Source organism: Rhinolophus sinicus, chromosome 14, assembly GCF_057876585.1.
Source record: "Rhinolophus sinicus isolate RSI-liver-muscle chromosome 14, RSI-T2T, whole genome shotgun sequence".
In the NCBI taxonomy this organism is placed as follows: domain Eukaryota; kingdom Metazoa; phylum Chordata; class Mammalia; order Chiroptera; family Rhinolophidae; genus Rhinolophus; species Rhinolophus sinicus.
In genome coordinates this window covers 142933115-142948043 of record NC_142514.1, presented here as the reverse complement: position 1 = coordinate 142948043, position 14929 = coordinate 142933115, and the positions used below count along the sequence as shown (strand labels likewise).

The 14929-nt window shown below is 45.2% G+C and overlaps 2 protein-coding genes across 3 annotated transcripts; both read left to right on the top strand.

Moving 5' to 3' along the window:
• Positions 1–1456: 1456 nt before the first annotated feature.
• Positions 1457–8129, top strand: LOC109436926 (olfactomedin-4-like). Of its 2 annotated transcripts, XM_074337135.2 has the most exons (7): positions 1457–1790; positions 2981–3043; positions 3293–3445; positions 4560–4784; positions 4970–5135; positions 5537–5696; positions 7253–8129. In XM_074337135.2, the coding sequence occupies exons 1-7, from the start codon at positions 1722–1724 to the stop codon at positions 7965–7967; spliced, it is 1551 nt and encodes a 516-aa protein (XP_074193236.2). In that variant the 5' UTR covers positions 1457–1721; the 3' UTR covers positions 7968–8129. The 2 variants fall into 2 exon arrangements, with proteins under 2 accessions (XP_074193236.2, XP_074193237.2); XM_074337136.2 differs by lacking the exon at positions 2981–3043.
• A 1289-nt stretch (positions 8130–9418) lies between these two features.
• UBQLNL (ubiquilin like) lies at positions 9419–12429 on the top strand. Its single transcript, XM_019715805.3, has one exon. It carries the CDS (start codon positions 9674–9676, stop codon positions 11489–11491), a length of 1818 nt encoding a protein of 605 aa, XP_019571364.3. The 5' UTR covers positions 9419–9673; the 3' UTR covers positions 11492–12429.
• Positions 12430–14929: the final 2500 nt, after the last annotated feature.

Here is a 14929-nt window from a genome sequence, read left to right as displayed (position 1 = left end):
TGAGGGTTCCTTTTTCTCTACAGCCTCTCCAACACTTGTTACTATTTGTCTTGTTGATGATAGCCATTCTGACTGGGGTGAGGTGATATCTCATTGTGGTTTTTATTTGCATTTCTCTGATGATTAGTGATGTTGAACATTTTTTCATATGTCTATTTGCCATTTGTATGTCCTCTTTGGAGAAATATCTCTTCAGGTCCTCTGCCCATTTTTCAATTGGGTTGTTTGTATTTTTGTTGTTGAGTTGCATGAGTTCCTTGTATATTCTGGATATTAGCCCCTTATCGGAGGCACTGTTTGCAAAAATCTTCTCCCATTCAGCTGTTGGCCTCTTTATTTTGTCGATGGTTTCTTTTACTGTGCAGAAGCTTTTAAGTTTCATACAGTCCCTTTCGTTTATTTTAGCTTTTACTTCCATTGCCTTTGGAGTCAAATTCATAAAATGCTCTTTGAACCCAAGGTCCATAAGTTTAGTACCTATGTTTTCTTCTATGCAGTTTATTGTGTCAGGTCTTATGCTTAAGTCTTTGATCCATCAAATGCCTTTCTATACTAGGTATTAGGTTGGTGCAAAAGTAATTCTGGTTTAAAAGGTTAATAATTGCAAAAACTGCAATTACTTTTGCACCAACCTAATATTATGTGCTAGGCAAAGGACTCTATAGGATGTGATGAGTAAGCAGAGGGTCTTATGCTAAGTGCCCATAATAGCTGAAGTGGGGGACACAGTGAGAAGTAGGGAAGTAATAAAGGATACAGATCTCAGAGCTACAGACACCAAATTCCTCTGTGGGAAAATGGGGTGGGGGGGCAACACACGCTTCCCAGGAGATTTGACATTTTCCTTGGGTGGGTGTGAGACTCGCCACTGCCTGAGACGTACTCAAGAGACATAGCAGAAAAGGACAGAGTAATTTAGTGTGGCTAACACTAGGGACACTGAGCTATGACTCCTTGTCCAAGACTCAGGACCCGGACTCTTCCTTTTCTGTAGGGATACCCCATTCAAAAGCCCAGAGCACTGGAGGTTCAACAGGCTCCTATGGCTGGTTAGAAGATATTGCGAGGGAGCTTTCCTGAAGGACCGACAGTGGAGGCTACTAGCATCAAAAGCTTGAATTGGGGTCTACATTAGAGTAATGGGTGGGTTGGAAATGTTTAGAGAACCCAGAACAGTGGAGGAAACACATTTCTAGGGGTGAGGCAGGGCACATAACAAAGTAGGCCAGTAGAGTTGCTGAAGCAACCCTCCCCACCCCCAGATATACACCTTGGCCCTTATCCAAAGGTGAGTGGTTAAGTTAATGGCTTCTGTCCTTCAGATGGAGCAGGTAGGGTTGAATTTCCTTCCCTCCCTCAAAGCTGAGAGTAAGAGCATAATCCCTCCTGAAAGGGACCCATTCCAAGGCCCCCACAGGATGTCTCAGGTTTGCCTTAATCTGTTTGGACAGGGGGGCCCAGCAGGACAAGGGTTAGACCTCAGCTTGGGGATGGACAAGAAAGACCCTGTTTGTAGTGAGAAACTTACTGCCAACCCATCTCTGGAGGCACCAGTCTGTCGCAACCCTTCTCTCCTAACCTCTACTCCCATACTCTCCCCACACCCTCTCAGACATTTCAGATGTCGAAATCTGTGCCCCTCCTGCCCCTCCTTCACTTGGACCAGAGATAAAAACATGAGGGAACTCAGAGGTTTTAGTCCATCCTACAGCTGATGCAAGATGCAACCCATCCCAACCCTCCTGACCACTCTACTGCTGCTGCCTCTTGTACTTCCAGGACAGCCTCAGGTACAGGCGGAGGGTGGAGGGGTCACAAGCAGGGAGGGAGATGGTTCTGTACTTTTGGCTGGCTTCCCTCACTGCTCTGATCCTTTTCAAGAACCCCCAGGCTCTGGGAGAGAGTGAAGGTGGAGAGGGACACATGGAAGGAGGGTGGGGTACTCTGCCTGCTCTGATGACCTCTGCTTCATTATCCCCCGCAGCTAAACTATTGGGCTGGAGTTGCAGGCTGAAGACACAGCCAGATTAACTACCAGGGCCACAGAAGCTATGTGTGGGGCTATTCAGAGAAGGGCAGGGCCACATCTAACTTCTTGAAGATTCTGTAAAGAAACTCCAGCTGGTGCCGCAGTCCTAATCAACAACTTGGGAAGTAGTCTTGGATTCAGTACTGGCTCATCCAGCTCCAAGTGGGAGTGGAGAGATGGACATAGGGGATCATAATAACTAATGGGTTGATGAGAGTCTCAATAACCAATGATAATAACCATAAGCTAGTAAGAGTCTCTACATATATGTATAATTCTTAAAATAAAACACAAGTATCCTCATTTACACACAAGGACACTGGGACAGAGAGATTAAGTAATTTGCCTATTTTCACTGAGTCAGAAGTAGAACTCAGCCATTCTGGCTCTAGAATCAGTGGGTTTATAAGTAAGATGATAAGTAAAGGGGAGAAAACCCCAAATTATGCATCTTTTACCCTTAGAACCTTTCTCCCCTTATTCTATTTAGCTGAGCAAGGCAGCTGCCTCCCACTTTCACTCTGGTGGCCTGCATTGCATATCCACCCCAACATAACTCGGAGCTCTGCTGCTCCCTTAGGAATAAAAGCAAAAGATCTAGTACAAACATGAGACCTGCAGGCAGCTTGCAGCTTGCTCACTTATTAATCATGTGACCTAGTGAAATATTTTTTTAAATTCTCAGAAACTCTGTTTTTTTCAATTATAAGATGTGGATTACAAGTCCTACCTTGTCACATTCTTGTGAATGCCGTATATCAGTCCAGAACGGTGCCCCATGGTGCAGTTCATATTAATTTTCTTTCTTTGACGATTTGAAACTCTCCGTTCCTGCTGTCTTCAAGACAAAGTGGGAATATATTAAATCTCTGTGGTGGGGGTACTGCAGAGAACCACAGCCCCTGAGCTGGTCCTTTGTACTTCTCTTAGCACCTTTCCTCTCTCCCCCAGAGCATCAAGGAAAAGTCTGCTTCCAGCTATATGAATGGCAGCCAGATCGAGCCAATACATGAGGTAGGGTGAGGGTGGTCCTACCAGTAAGAGCGGGAAGGGGACTGTGGCTTCAATTCTGGGAAGTCAAGGAAAAGGTCTCTCAAACCCATGGCAGAAGGAAGCCCAGGCAGTCATGAACAACCTCCTGTGCAGACAGCTGTTCTCGGGCACACCAGAGCAGGGTCAGACTCTTCTCCAGCCTCATGTTGCTAAACAGCACTTTGTGCCCCAACATATATGCTTAATGTGCCTGTAACCATGCTTTTGCAGCTTATAAGAGGTGTGCCAGGCTCCATGGATAAAGATGGCACATGCCATTGTGTGGTTTACCTGCCCAACAACGCCATCTACCTACAGCAGCTGGAACAGCTACAGAGTACAGCCCTGGAGCTTATGGACAAGTATGAGCAGGAGCTGTCCAGGGTGAGTGCTGGAGTTGGCGGCTGGGGCTGGGGCTGGGGCTGGGGCGGGAGGAGCACAGGTACAGCCTCTCCCAGACCCAGCTCGGGAATGAGCCCTGGTAGTAGAGAAGAAGCTGAAGGAAGTCTAGCCCTCTTCTTTGAGGTGATTCTTTAGTATGAAGGGAAAATTAGGTACTGTTTTGGGATCTCCAGAGATAGTAACAATACAGAGATGCTTATGTAGGCAATACTTCCTACATTAATGGGTGAATTAATTTTTATTTTATTTTATTGGGGAATATTGGGGAACAGTGCATTTCTCCAGGGCCCATCAGCTCCAAATCGTTGTCCTTCAATCTAATTGTGGAGAGCACAGCTCAGCTCCAAGTCCAGTCACCATTTTCAACATTTAGTGGCAGGGGGTGCAGCCCACTGTCCCATGCAGGAATTGAACAGGCAACCTTGCTGTTCAGAGGTCACACTCTAACCAATTGAGCCATCTGGCCACCCCTAATGGGTGAATGAATAAATGAATATGGATCCACTGGGAAATGGGAAGAGGATATAGAACATGAAAAGGCTTGGAAGTGGGATGACCGGTGCAAAGCAGGCAGGAAAGAGTTTGAGGAAGAGTTAAAATGGAGGCAATATATGGAGAGATTTGTAGGCCAAGCTGGTGAGCTCGGAATTGATGTTGTAAGTAAGGATGAGTGAATAGAAATGTTGCATCAGCAGTGTGATGTGGGCACTTGCTTTTTGTAATGGTTACTAGTGGAGCTCCTGGGGAAGGTTGATGGGATGGTGCCAGACTGGAAGCTGGAAGTCTGTCCATTTACATACTCACTAAACTAGTTTGGAGAGTGTGTGGCTTTAACCAGAAAAGGAAAGATAGAATCTGGATGATGCAGGGGAAAGAGTTATTATTTTTCATGCAGTGAAAAGGGTACTAGTGTCCTCCACTTTGAAATAGGGATAACACTAATGCTCCCCTCAAGAGCTGTTCATGGAAGCAAGTAAGGTGGCAGATATGAGAGAATTTTGCAGGCTATGTGGCACTGTTGGGGGATGTGAATGCATGGGAAGAGCCATAGGTGTTGTGGTTTGGGGAAACTGTCTGACCATACCCCCATGCCCAGGTCAGTGAGTATGCAAGCGCCATTGAAGATCAGGAGAACCAGATCCTGGAAATGAACAGTGCCCTGAAGTCCAGAAATCCTACTTTCCTGGCTTCCTCCTATGAGTTCCCAGCTTTCGACCTGCTGCGCCTGGAGCTGGAGGGAGCACAGGAGTTGGTGGCCCAGCTTAAGACTAAGGGAAGACTTAGTGGGGTCAGGGACCTCCTCCATGAACTCCAGAGCCAGGTATGTGGATGGATTAAAGAATCTCTCTTCCCTTCATATCCTCCTGTCTTATCTAATTCAAATTTGACAGTTTCCAAAATCACTTCTTTCTGAGGAAGAAGATCCTGTGCTGAGAAACATGGGAGCTTGAGTTTGGTTCTTAACAACAGTCAGTGAACTACATTCCTGGTCTCTCATTTCTACAGGTGGCTAATGCTAGCCTCACACTCAAGCTTCTGGCTGACTCTGACCAGCGCAGCTTCCGTGCTCTCCGCCAGGAGGTAGATGTCCTGGAAAGCCGGCTACATGAGTGTGAGAGGGAGAAGGAGCAAGAAGAGACCTCCATACATCCTGACCCACCCCTGTCCCCAGGTGAGGTCTCAGATGAGATCTTCCCAAGATATCATCTCCCTAAGGACAGGGTTGGACATGCAGGGCTACCTGTGATATACTGAGGGGTGGGCAGTTGAAATCTTGATGTAGAATAAATCTTCCATTTCCTTGTTTCGTTATCAGTAAGGGATGCAGACCAAGATTGACACATTCTCACACATGGGCATATCCACATACACACACATGTAAATACACCCATAATCAGACATAAACACTAACCTTTATTCATACACAATTATACCTCCTTATACATTTATATATGCACCCAGGTGCATGAACATACACTCAAATGCACACATGGTTATTATACTTTCATATTCTCCTCCCGGAGGGTCATGTGCTTCACGCCTAGCTGATACCTTGCCTGCTCTCTTCTCTAGGTTCTTGTGCCCATGGAGGCCTCCAGAAAGTCAGCAGACCTCTCGTGGTGCAGCTTAATTGGAGAGGCTTCTCTTACAAGGCGGGTGCCTGGGGCCGAGACTCGGCCCCCAGTCCAGCCTCTTCCCTCTACTGGGTGGCCCCTCTGCGTGCAGATGGCAGGTGAGTACAGGAGGATTTCTCTTCTGGAATGAACCAGGTTCATTCCAAATGTTTCCTACCCTGCCCTAATAGGTTTCTTTGTGGCCCCATCCCTGCTTCTTCTATTTCAGGTGTGCTCCTGGGCAAACTTAGCCTAGGCCTGACAGATTACCTCCTGGTGCTCCTCTCATGGGTTAAAGATGGACCAGACTGCCCTGAGCTCTCTTCACAAATTCACTGTCTGAAATTTCTAATCCCCTTGTAATCCAGAGCTGGTTCTATTCCTAACCTGATTTTATCTCAAGAACAAACTCTTATACATCTGGGCCTCAGAATCCTATCTTCTGCTTAGAAGAAGTTCAGAGGATGAACTTGACAAAGCTTGAGTCTTGGAGTCAAACAGCCCTGTGTATGAATCTCAGTACTGCCACTTAAGCTAAGTGACCTTGGAGAAATGAATTAACATCTCAGATGTATTCTTAGCTAGATATAAAATGAGAGTAATTAAATATATGAGACTATCATGTAAGATTACATAGTAGGTGCAGATAAATATTTGTTAGAGGAAAGAACAGCTAAATGAGTCAATGAGTAGGTGAGTTAGCCCTTCAATAAACTGGCAGTCTGGCTAGGAAGGCAGGGAGTTTGAAGTCAGTACATAGAGAAGTGTGATACAGAACCAACTGAGTAGTAGGTCATGGGAGAGAAGGATAAATGTGGGTTGAACCAGTCATTGAAGAACCCCAGTTGAAGCTCATCTTAGAAAGATGAGCTTTTTACTGATAATAATGCTCCCCAATTCTTATAGACATTTTGTAGCACGCGAAACATGTTTACATGCTTCTGTTTTTTAAATCCTCTCAAAATCTCTGTGGGTAAGGCAGGGCATACTACCCAATATTAACAGATGGAAATACTCTTAAGTCAGGAATGATTTAAGGGACTTTCCAAAGTGAACTTCTGAGCATAAATCTCCCTGAATCCAGCTTCATAACTATGTCCTGCTACAGGGTACCTCTGTCTCAAGGTCAGGTGCAAGGCAGTGAAGTCTAGGCACAGAAGATTATCCATAAAGAAGAAGAAAAAAATAATAGCTACCATTTGCTGATTGCTTACTTTGAGATGACTACTCTAGGAATTATTTTATTTGCATTATCTTGGTCAGTCCGGACAATCAAGGAGGTAGATTCTTTTGTTTTTCCTTTTAGGAATTTACTTATGAGCCGATTGACCTTTCGCCAATTACTTAACTGTTCTGTGACCCAGTCTCCTAATCTGTGGGGATAAAGCCTATCTGACAGTGCTTTTATTATAATTAAATGAGACAGTGCATGCACAATGCCTATTAGGCATTGTGGCAGTTGATGTTATTACTATTGTTACTTTTTTAAAAAACAATTATTTATTCTATCATAGGCTATTGTAAGTAAAAAAAAAACAAAACAATTAAAAATCCATTCTGTTTGATTCCAAAGCCCCCGCTATGAAATAGAACACGAGCGTGTCCATTTTTAATAGCAATTTTGTTACCCTCCTTCTTGCTTCTTGCTGATAATTCGGTGTGGGACTTGGCCTAGGTACTTTGACTACTACCGGCTGCACAAATCCTATGAAGACCTGGTACTGCTGAAGAACTACGAGCAGTGGAAGATAGGCTATGGTGATGGCAGTGGCAATACTGTGTACAAGAACTTCATGTACTTTAACTACTACGGCACAGGTGAAATGGCCAAGGTGGACCTCTCCTCCAACAGCCTGGTTCTGCGGCGCCCATTGCCTGGTGCCACCTACAACAACCGCTTCTCCTATGCTGGTGTGCCCTGGAAAGACTTAGACTTTGCCGGTGATGAGAAGGGGCTGTGGGTTCTCTATGCCACTGAAGAGAGCAAGGGAAACCTGGTTGTGAGTCTCCTCAATGCCAGCACCTTAGAAGTGGAGAAAACCTGGCGCACCAGCCAGTACAAGCCAGCTCTGTCAGGGGCGTTCATGGCCTGTGGGGTGCTGTACGCCTTACGCTCACTGAGCACCCGCCAAGAGGAGATCTTCTATGCCTTTGATACCACCACTGGGCAGGAGTTCCAGCTGAGCATCCTGCTGGATAAGATGCTGGAAACACTACAGGGCATCAACTACTGCCCCTTAGATCACAAGCTGTATGTCTACAATGATGGCTACCTGGTCAATTATGACCTCAGCTTCGTGACACTGAAGAGCAGGCCACCAGCCAAAAGACCCTCAGGCACTCCGGCTCCACCAAAAGCTGTCAAACGCAACAAGGCCTCTAGGACCTGAGACTCCAGGGCAGAGCACTGGTAGAAGCATGTTCTCCTCTTCACCCCCAAGTGGACCACTCCCCCAATGGCCATCAGCCCTAATGATTAGTGGCATTGATTATATATCTAGTTAGTTCTTTATACGCTATCTCAATCAGCACATTAAAGTTCTCTTTAAGAATGGTCTAGGTGGATTTGATTGGGAAACAAAATATGAGATGGAAAATGTTCCTCTTTCTTTACCAGATTCCAAATTGTAGGAGCCGGATGTATCATTTTAAGAACAGATCTCATATTCTGTGTTTTGAGGACTCTGTGAGCTAGCTTTGGAATTGTTTAAGTCTCAGGTTGAGAGCCTCTGGTTCTGGTGCAGAAGACCCAGGGGAGTTGTTATTAGAGTGGGATGTGCAAGTTCCCTTTTTTATCCCCAACCTCCTGTGTGGTAACGGGAAAAAAGAGGCAGTGTCTTGGTGTGAAAGTCAATGTTTCATTGTCCTGAATTAATCTCAATTTTGAATGCAATTGAGAGAGGGGCTTAGGTCTGAGTCCTACTCTAAGAAGTGAGCAACTGATGGCTGAGCTTGATGTGGTCTGATGTGGATTGGGCTGGAGGTCCAGACATTCTCAATACAGAATCCTTTGGTGTAATAGCAAGAAGTCTCCTAGCCAGCTATCTGTAATTTCTTTGCTCATCTTCAACACACTTAGAACATATAGGCCTGGACTCTCTGCTTGACCCTTACCTTTCTGCGTGGTACACCTCCCCTCCAGGCAGGTAGAACATTCAAAGTTTCAGACCCTGAAGTCTTCACAGTCACACAGAAACCAGAATGCTTCACACACACTGTCTCATGTCTACACTTTCACATATGCATTCACAAATATATATCCAATCAGACGTATGCCTTCTCATTCTTACATATACAATATTTCCATCCACACCCAAACATCAACATAGATATAAATATCATTTAAGCCTATTCACTAACAGAAAATTAATCTGCTACCCAGATAAAAATCAAGTACCATCCTCCAAATCGTGTTACATGGAACTGGAAGTCACTAAAACTAATAAGCTCCTTCCTATGGGAGAGATTCCATTCTTACCCACAGGTATGTGGTTTTATCTATGACTTCAATAGACCTAACTTTTCATACAGCAAGCTTAACATTCCTATAAGGAGCCCAAACTTATCACCAGAGAAATACACATCCCACACAAACAATCTGGTTTTTTTTTCTTTTTTTAATAGTTCCATTTTAAGAACGTTGTCCTCAGTTTTTTCGAAAATTATCTTATTTTATTTCATTCATGGAGATCTGGACAAATATGGTTTCCTTTTCCAGCTAGTCCTGGCAGGGACTGTGAGGCCAGATTAACATCACAATATCCCTTTTCTGAAGAGGTTATGTTCCTGATGGGTGGGGCAGGGGGAGGGGCAGCCCTGGGAGGAGTCATTTCCACTTAGCTCACCTTGCATCAACTGTGAATCAGTAGCTACGACAGGCTTCAGCTGGCCACATCTGGAGAACTGGGGTGGGGGTAGAACATTGCAAAATACCTGGCCCCAGCCTGGTCACTCATCCTTTTTTGGGCAAAAAGGAAGCTAGCCTGTGGCCTGAGAATATAACACCTGAGACAGGGCCCAGTGGAACAATCTGTCTGCCCTCATCCTTCCTGGCCCCGCTTTTATCTGCTCCCCATCTGCCTACCCACTAAGGTCCATGCCACATATCTTCTCTCAAACACCCAGAATGGCTCCGGCTGGGCGTCCTTCAGGTCTGCCTGCAGACAAGAACATCTCTCTGAGTGTCATTCGAGTGATAGTGAAGACACCAGGCAAGCAGAAAGACTTTATGATAACTGAAGATACCTCGGTAAGGCAGTTTAAGGAGAAGCTATCGGCTCACTTTAAATGCCAAATGGACCAATTAGTACTGGTTTTCATGGGCCGTCTTCTCAAAGACCATGACATACTGAGTCAGTGGGGCATCCTAGATGGCCACACCATCCACTTGGTCATCAAATCTAAACAAGGATCCAGATCCCTGGCCCATTCCTCCCAGAAACTTGTGACCAATGAGCCCTGCTACCAGGACAGAAACACCAGAGGAAACAGCAGTGGGGTATACCAACCTGCTAGTGTGAGTCACACCCCAGTGGAATCAGCTCTGTCTGTAGAGCCTGACGCATCTCAGGTGCATACCCAGCACCTCGAAGTGGGAAGTCCAGAGCATGCAGCACAGGAGGTGGAGAATCCTAGCATCCAGCAGCTTCTGTCCAACACAGATCTCATGATACAGCTCATCTCAGAGCACCCAGACATGCAGCAATTGATGCAGCAGAACCCAGAAGTCTCACACATCCTTAACAATTCTGAGACCCTACGGCAGATGCTGGAGCTGGCCAGGAACCTTGCCTTGATTCAAGAGATCATGCAGATCCAGCAATCTGCACAGAATCTTGAGCATTCACTGAACACACCATCACAGCTGGACGGAGAGACAATGCCAGGTGGGTCCAATGCCTTGGGTCAGAGCCATGCTGATTCCAATGACCAAATGCTGAACAGCTCCCAAGATTCCTTTAGGGACAACATTTTCACAGCTCTCCTGAGAGGACAAGTACTGGAACATGTCCAGTCCTCACCCCCATCTCCACCCTCACCCCAGGAAAAGTGGGACCAGCTCCTTAAAACTCAAGTCATCTGTATTAGTTCTTGTGGTTTATCTTCAATGACCTCAGACAGTGCAACTCCCAACAAGGTGTATCATACTTCTAGGGCCAATACTGCTGCTAATTCCAGCAAGGGCCAGAGTCATACCTGTACCATTCAGCAGCCAGCTGGGGTACCTGCCTTACCTAACATAGAGATCACCCAGCAGCCCCAGGAAGAAGGCAAAGATGCCACCTTCTCTCTAGATAGCTCTGACCAGAGGTTAGAGGATGAGCAGACCAGCTCTCAGATCACAGGAAGCATGATGCAATTGCTTTTGAACAACTCCTGCCTGGCAGCCCAGATGATGTCGTTCATGAGTATATCCCAGCTGAGTGAACAGTGGAGGCAGCAGCTGCCCACCTTCCTGCAGCAGACACAGCTTTCTGACATGCTTATAGCCCTAGCCAACCCTAAGGCCTTGCAAGTAATGCTGAAGATTGAGGAGGGTGTGCAGCAGCTGGCCACTGAGGCTCCCGTTCTTCTGCCTTGGGTTGCACCTTACCTCTGGGGCCTGGGCTGGCTTCCTGCCCCCAGCTGCAGCAACCCTGACACAGAGCCCTGGGAATGGGATGTGCCAGATGTGGCTGAGACCAAAGGGCCCGTGTGCAGCCACAAATCTGGAGCACTTCTGCAGAAGCTACAATCCCTAGCTAGAGATCCTTCCCACATTCCGCAAGCCCCTGAGAGTCGTTTCAGCAAGCAAATGGAGACTCTTCAGGCCATGGGATTTGAAAACCATCACGCCAATCTGCAGGCGCTCATTGCCACTGCGGGGGACACCAGCGCTGCTATTCGCAAGCTCAAGAGATTCCAGGGGTTCTAACAACCATGCCTGCCTATTTGCTTGTTACCTGCATGCTGACCCACTTGACCACCTCTTCTGCTTTTTCCTCCTCTTCTGATGCTTCCAGCCAGGAGAAGTCTTGGAGCAGGAGAAACCAACCAATGCTTTCTCTACTGAATAATAGACCACTGTCTGAGGCTGGAAGACCTGTCAATAAAATGGCTACACCCACTTGCTCCCATCTGAGGTTTGGCTTTGTTTCTTTTGCGAAAAGAGGCAACTATCTGTGTGTGATATCCCTGTCTCATCTACCTACATACATGAGCAGGTACACACACACACACACACACATCACATGCATATGTTAATACAGAGAGTCATCATTGCACACATAGACCACAAGCACAGACATCATGCCACACTCACATACCAAAGAACATGCATATGTATATACACATACACAAGTTCACACAGCTGAAGATTCCCATATATAGGCACATAAAGTCAATAAACAGGACAGATATACACACCCCTGTGTATACACATATATACGCACACACATAGGGTACATAAACAGACCCACATGTAAGGAAGACAAAGCATTCAAAAGGGAAAAATCCTACACATAGACTCAGATACTTAGTCATAAAGACTTCTTTGATTTCTCAAATCCAAATTGTTCCAAGTTTGAAACTGGAAGAAGAAAAACCTGGTGGGCCAGAGTAGGAAAAAATCCACATTTAAGTCAGGTCTTGATATATGTCCTCATAGGAGTCTTCTACTAATTGCCATGTTTACAATCATAGGGCTTTGCTGGACTGTTACTATTCTCTCCTAGCACAGAGAAATACAGTTGCTGCCACCCTCATCCATATTCCATGCACAAAAAAACCAGGCATCTGTGGGGCACATCTTTCAACAATATCATTCTTCAGCATAGCTAATGTGTATAGCTTATGTTTTCTACAGTTAGCCAATGTCACCTTCCTCCTCTTCCTGCCTCACCAAGAGTATTTCAGCCGATTGGTATGAAAATTTAAATTGTGGTTCAATTACTCAATTATTAAATAATTTAATAAGCTCTTGCCATAATTTAAGAAGTCAAATATTTAGACATTGAATAAATAGTAGTGATAAAACAAAGACTATTTCTGTAGTTTACTTTTTTTGTGTGGGGATACAAACAGTATTTAACTTATAGACATGTTAGGTGCTGATACGCGCTATGAAGAAAAATGAAGCAGGTTAAGCTGTTCTAAATAGGGAATAGTCAGAAAAGGCCTCTCTGAAAAGGTGGCAGTTGAGCAGAAATTAGAAGGAATTAGGAGAGGTGAACATGCAATTCCTTGGGAGAATTATGTTCCAGGCAGAGAGGGCTGAATAAAAAAAGTAAAAGCCCTGAGGTAGGAGTATTTTTGTAACTGAAGTATAGCAAGGAGATGATGTAGCTGGAGTTGAGTGAACAAAAAAATGGGGGCAAAAGAGGACATCAGAGGAATCATGCAGAAACTTTGTAGGTCTTTTAAGTACTTTGGATTTTACTATGAAAATCACTGCTAGATTTTGAGCAAAGGAATGGAGTGATTCAATTTATCAGTCTGGCTTCTGAGCGGGGAATTCTGTGGTAAAGGAAAATGTTGGAAGCAGTAATACTAATTGGTGTTTTTGTGATAGAGCAGGTAGGAGATGGTAGTGTCTGAGAGTAGGGTGGCAGCAGAGGAGGTGGTGAGAAGTGTTCAGATTCTGGACTGCAAAGGGGATCCACAGAGTAGTGCGTGCCCCTCACAGACCACCCATCCTCCAGCCTTGACAAAACCTTCACTCTTGGCAAGAGCAAAGGACAGATCCATAGAACTCTGACTGTGTCTCGCAAACATACTGCCAAAGACGCCCACTTCACCACGACAATCTACCAAAAAGGTACATCACAAGAAAGAAATTACAGCTAAAACTGATTTTTTCCCTCCCCAGTAAGACATATCTATTAATCCAATTAAGCCTTAGATCTTGATTGCCTCAGTTTACATAAAAAGCCCAAGCTCTCCAGGTTACCTTTCTAATTCTTATCCCAATATGCTTGAAAATCTCTCATCTGACTCAGTGTTCCACTCATCATCAATTCTCCAAACCTTTCCACTGTACCATTTAGAACTCACGGTTTAGCAACAGCAAAACCCTTATATCCACAGCTTTCAAAATGTGCCCTCACCTTTCTTCTATAACTGAAATCTGGCTGTCCACTGAGGATACTGCTTCTCCAGCTATGCTGGCTGCTTCTTTCATTCCCTGTGGACTTAGAAGTGGGGTTGGTGTTCTCCTTGAAACTTCTTTTGCTTCCTGACCACTATTCTCTAGTTTCAACACTATGATCTATGATCTATCAGTATAATCATTCTGGCATAATACCTAGCAAACTCACCATGGCATATCCAACTCTGCCCAGTCTCTGAGTAAGCAGAGAAAAGCAGAGAACTGTGCTGACTAGTCCTGCCTAAATTAATTACCAACGGCCTTAACTGGTCTGGTAGTAATCTTACTACATTTCCCTACTCCAATAATTCTCACCGGAATCTGCATCAGAATCACCTGGAGAGTGTCTCTCATGTGGGGTCTCCGCTCCCGCTCTCCAAACAAAAACGCAGGATATGATGAAGCCAAAAAGGAACACCAACGGAGCCATAGATAGGGAAGTCATACCACTATATTTTCGCTTTTGGCTGGGTTGGAGACACAGAAAGCAGGAGCCGCAATCCAACATCCGCTTCTCTGCCAACCAACCAACCCCCTAGTGTAGCCATGGTAGTTATATTAGTGGCTAATGACTAACTGGTTACAGCTGATGGCCATCTACTACCAGAGCCAACACCTTTCCATGTGAGGCCGAGAGCCTGGATACTGCTCTCTGGGACTCTGTCCCCATAGTGTCACAACTCAGATTTCTGAGCTCTATTCCAAGAGTTTCTCACTCAGTAGGTCTAGATTGGATCCCCAGAGTTTGTATTTGTAAGTTTCCAGGTGATGCTGATACTGTTGGTCTGGGGACCACACTTGGAGATCCAGTGCCCTAGATAATTCACTACCTTATTCGTTGAGATCATTTGATACCCTTTCTGCTCTTCTCAAACCTTTACCATCTCCTTTTCTTTTTTTAATTAAAGTTTATTGGAGTGACAACTGTTAGCAAAGTTACATAGATTTCAGGTGTACAATTCTGTATTACATCATCTATAAATCCTATTGTGTGTTCACCACCCAGAGTCAGTTCTCCTTCCATCACCATATATTTGATCCCCTTTACCCTCATCTACCACCTCACTCCCCCTTTACCCTCTGGTCACCATCTCCTTTTCTATTCTCAACCACAGCTGATGTTTTGCTTATTCCAACAAGAAGACAAAAGTGATCAAAAGTGACTTACACTAGTGTCCACCACTAAATCCACCGACTAACTTGCATCTGTACCTGTACACTCTGTCT

What these genes read in the sequence shown, in the direction of transcription:
- UBQLNL (XM_019715805.3), top strand. Translation starts at nt 9,674, where the DNA reads ATGCCACATATCTTCTCTCAAACACCCAGAATGGCTCCGGCTGGGCGT.
- LOC109436926 (XM_074337135.2), top strand. Translation starts at nt 1,722, where the DNA reads ATGCAACCCATCCCAACCCTCCTGACCACTCTACTGCTGCTGCCTCTT. An exon ending in AGATCGAGCCAATACATGAG is followed by an intron (nt 3,044 to 3,292) that starts GTAGGGTGAGGG and finishes ATGCTTTTGCAG; the next exon opens with CTTATAAGAGGTGTGCCAGG. An exon ending in TCCATGAACTCCAGAGCCAG is followed by an intron (nt 4,785 to 4,969) that starts GTATGTGGATGG and finishes TCATTTCTACAG; the next exon opens with GTGGCTAATGCTAGCCTCAC.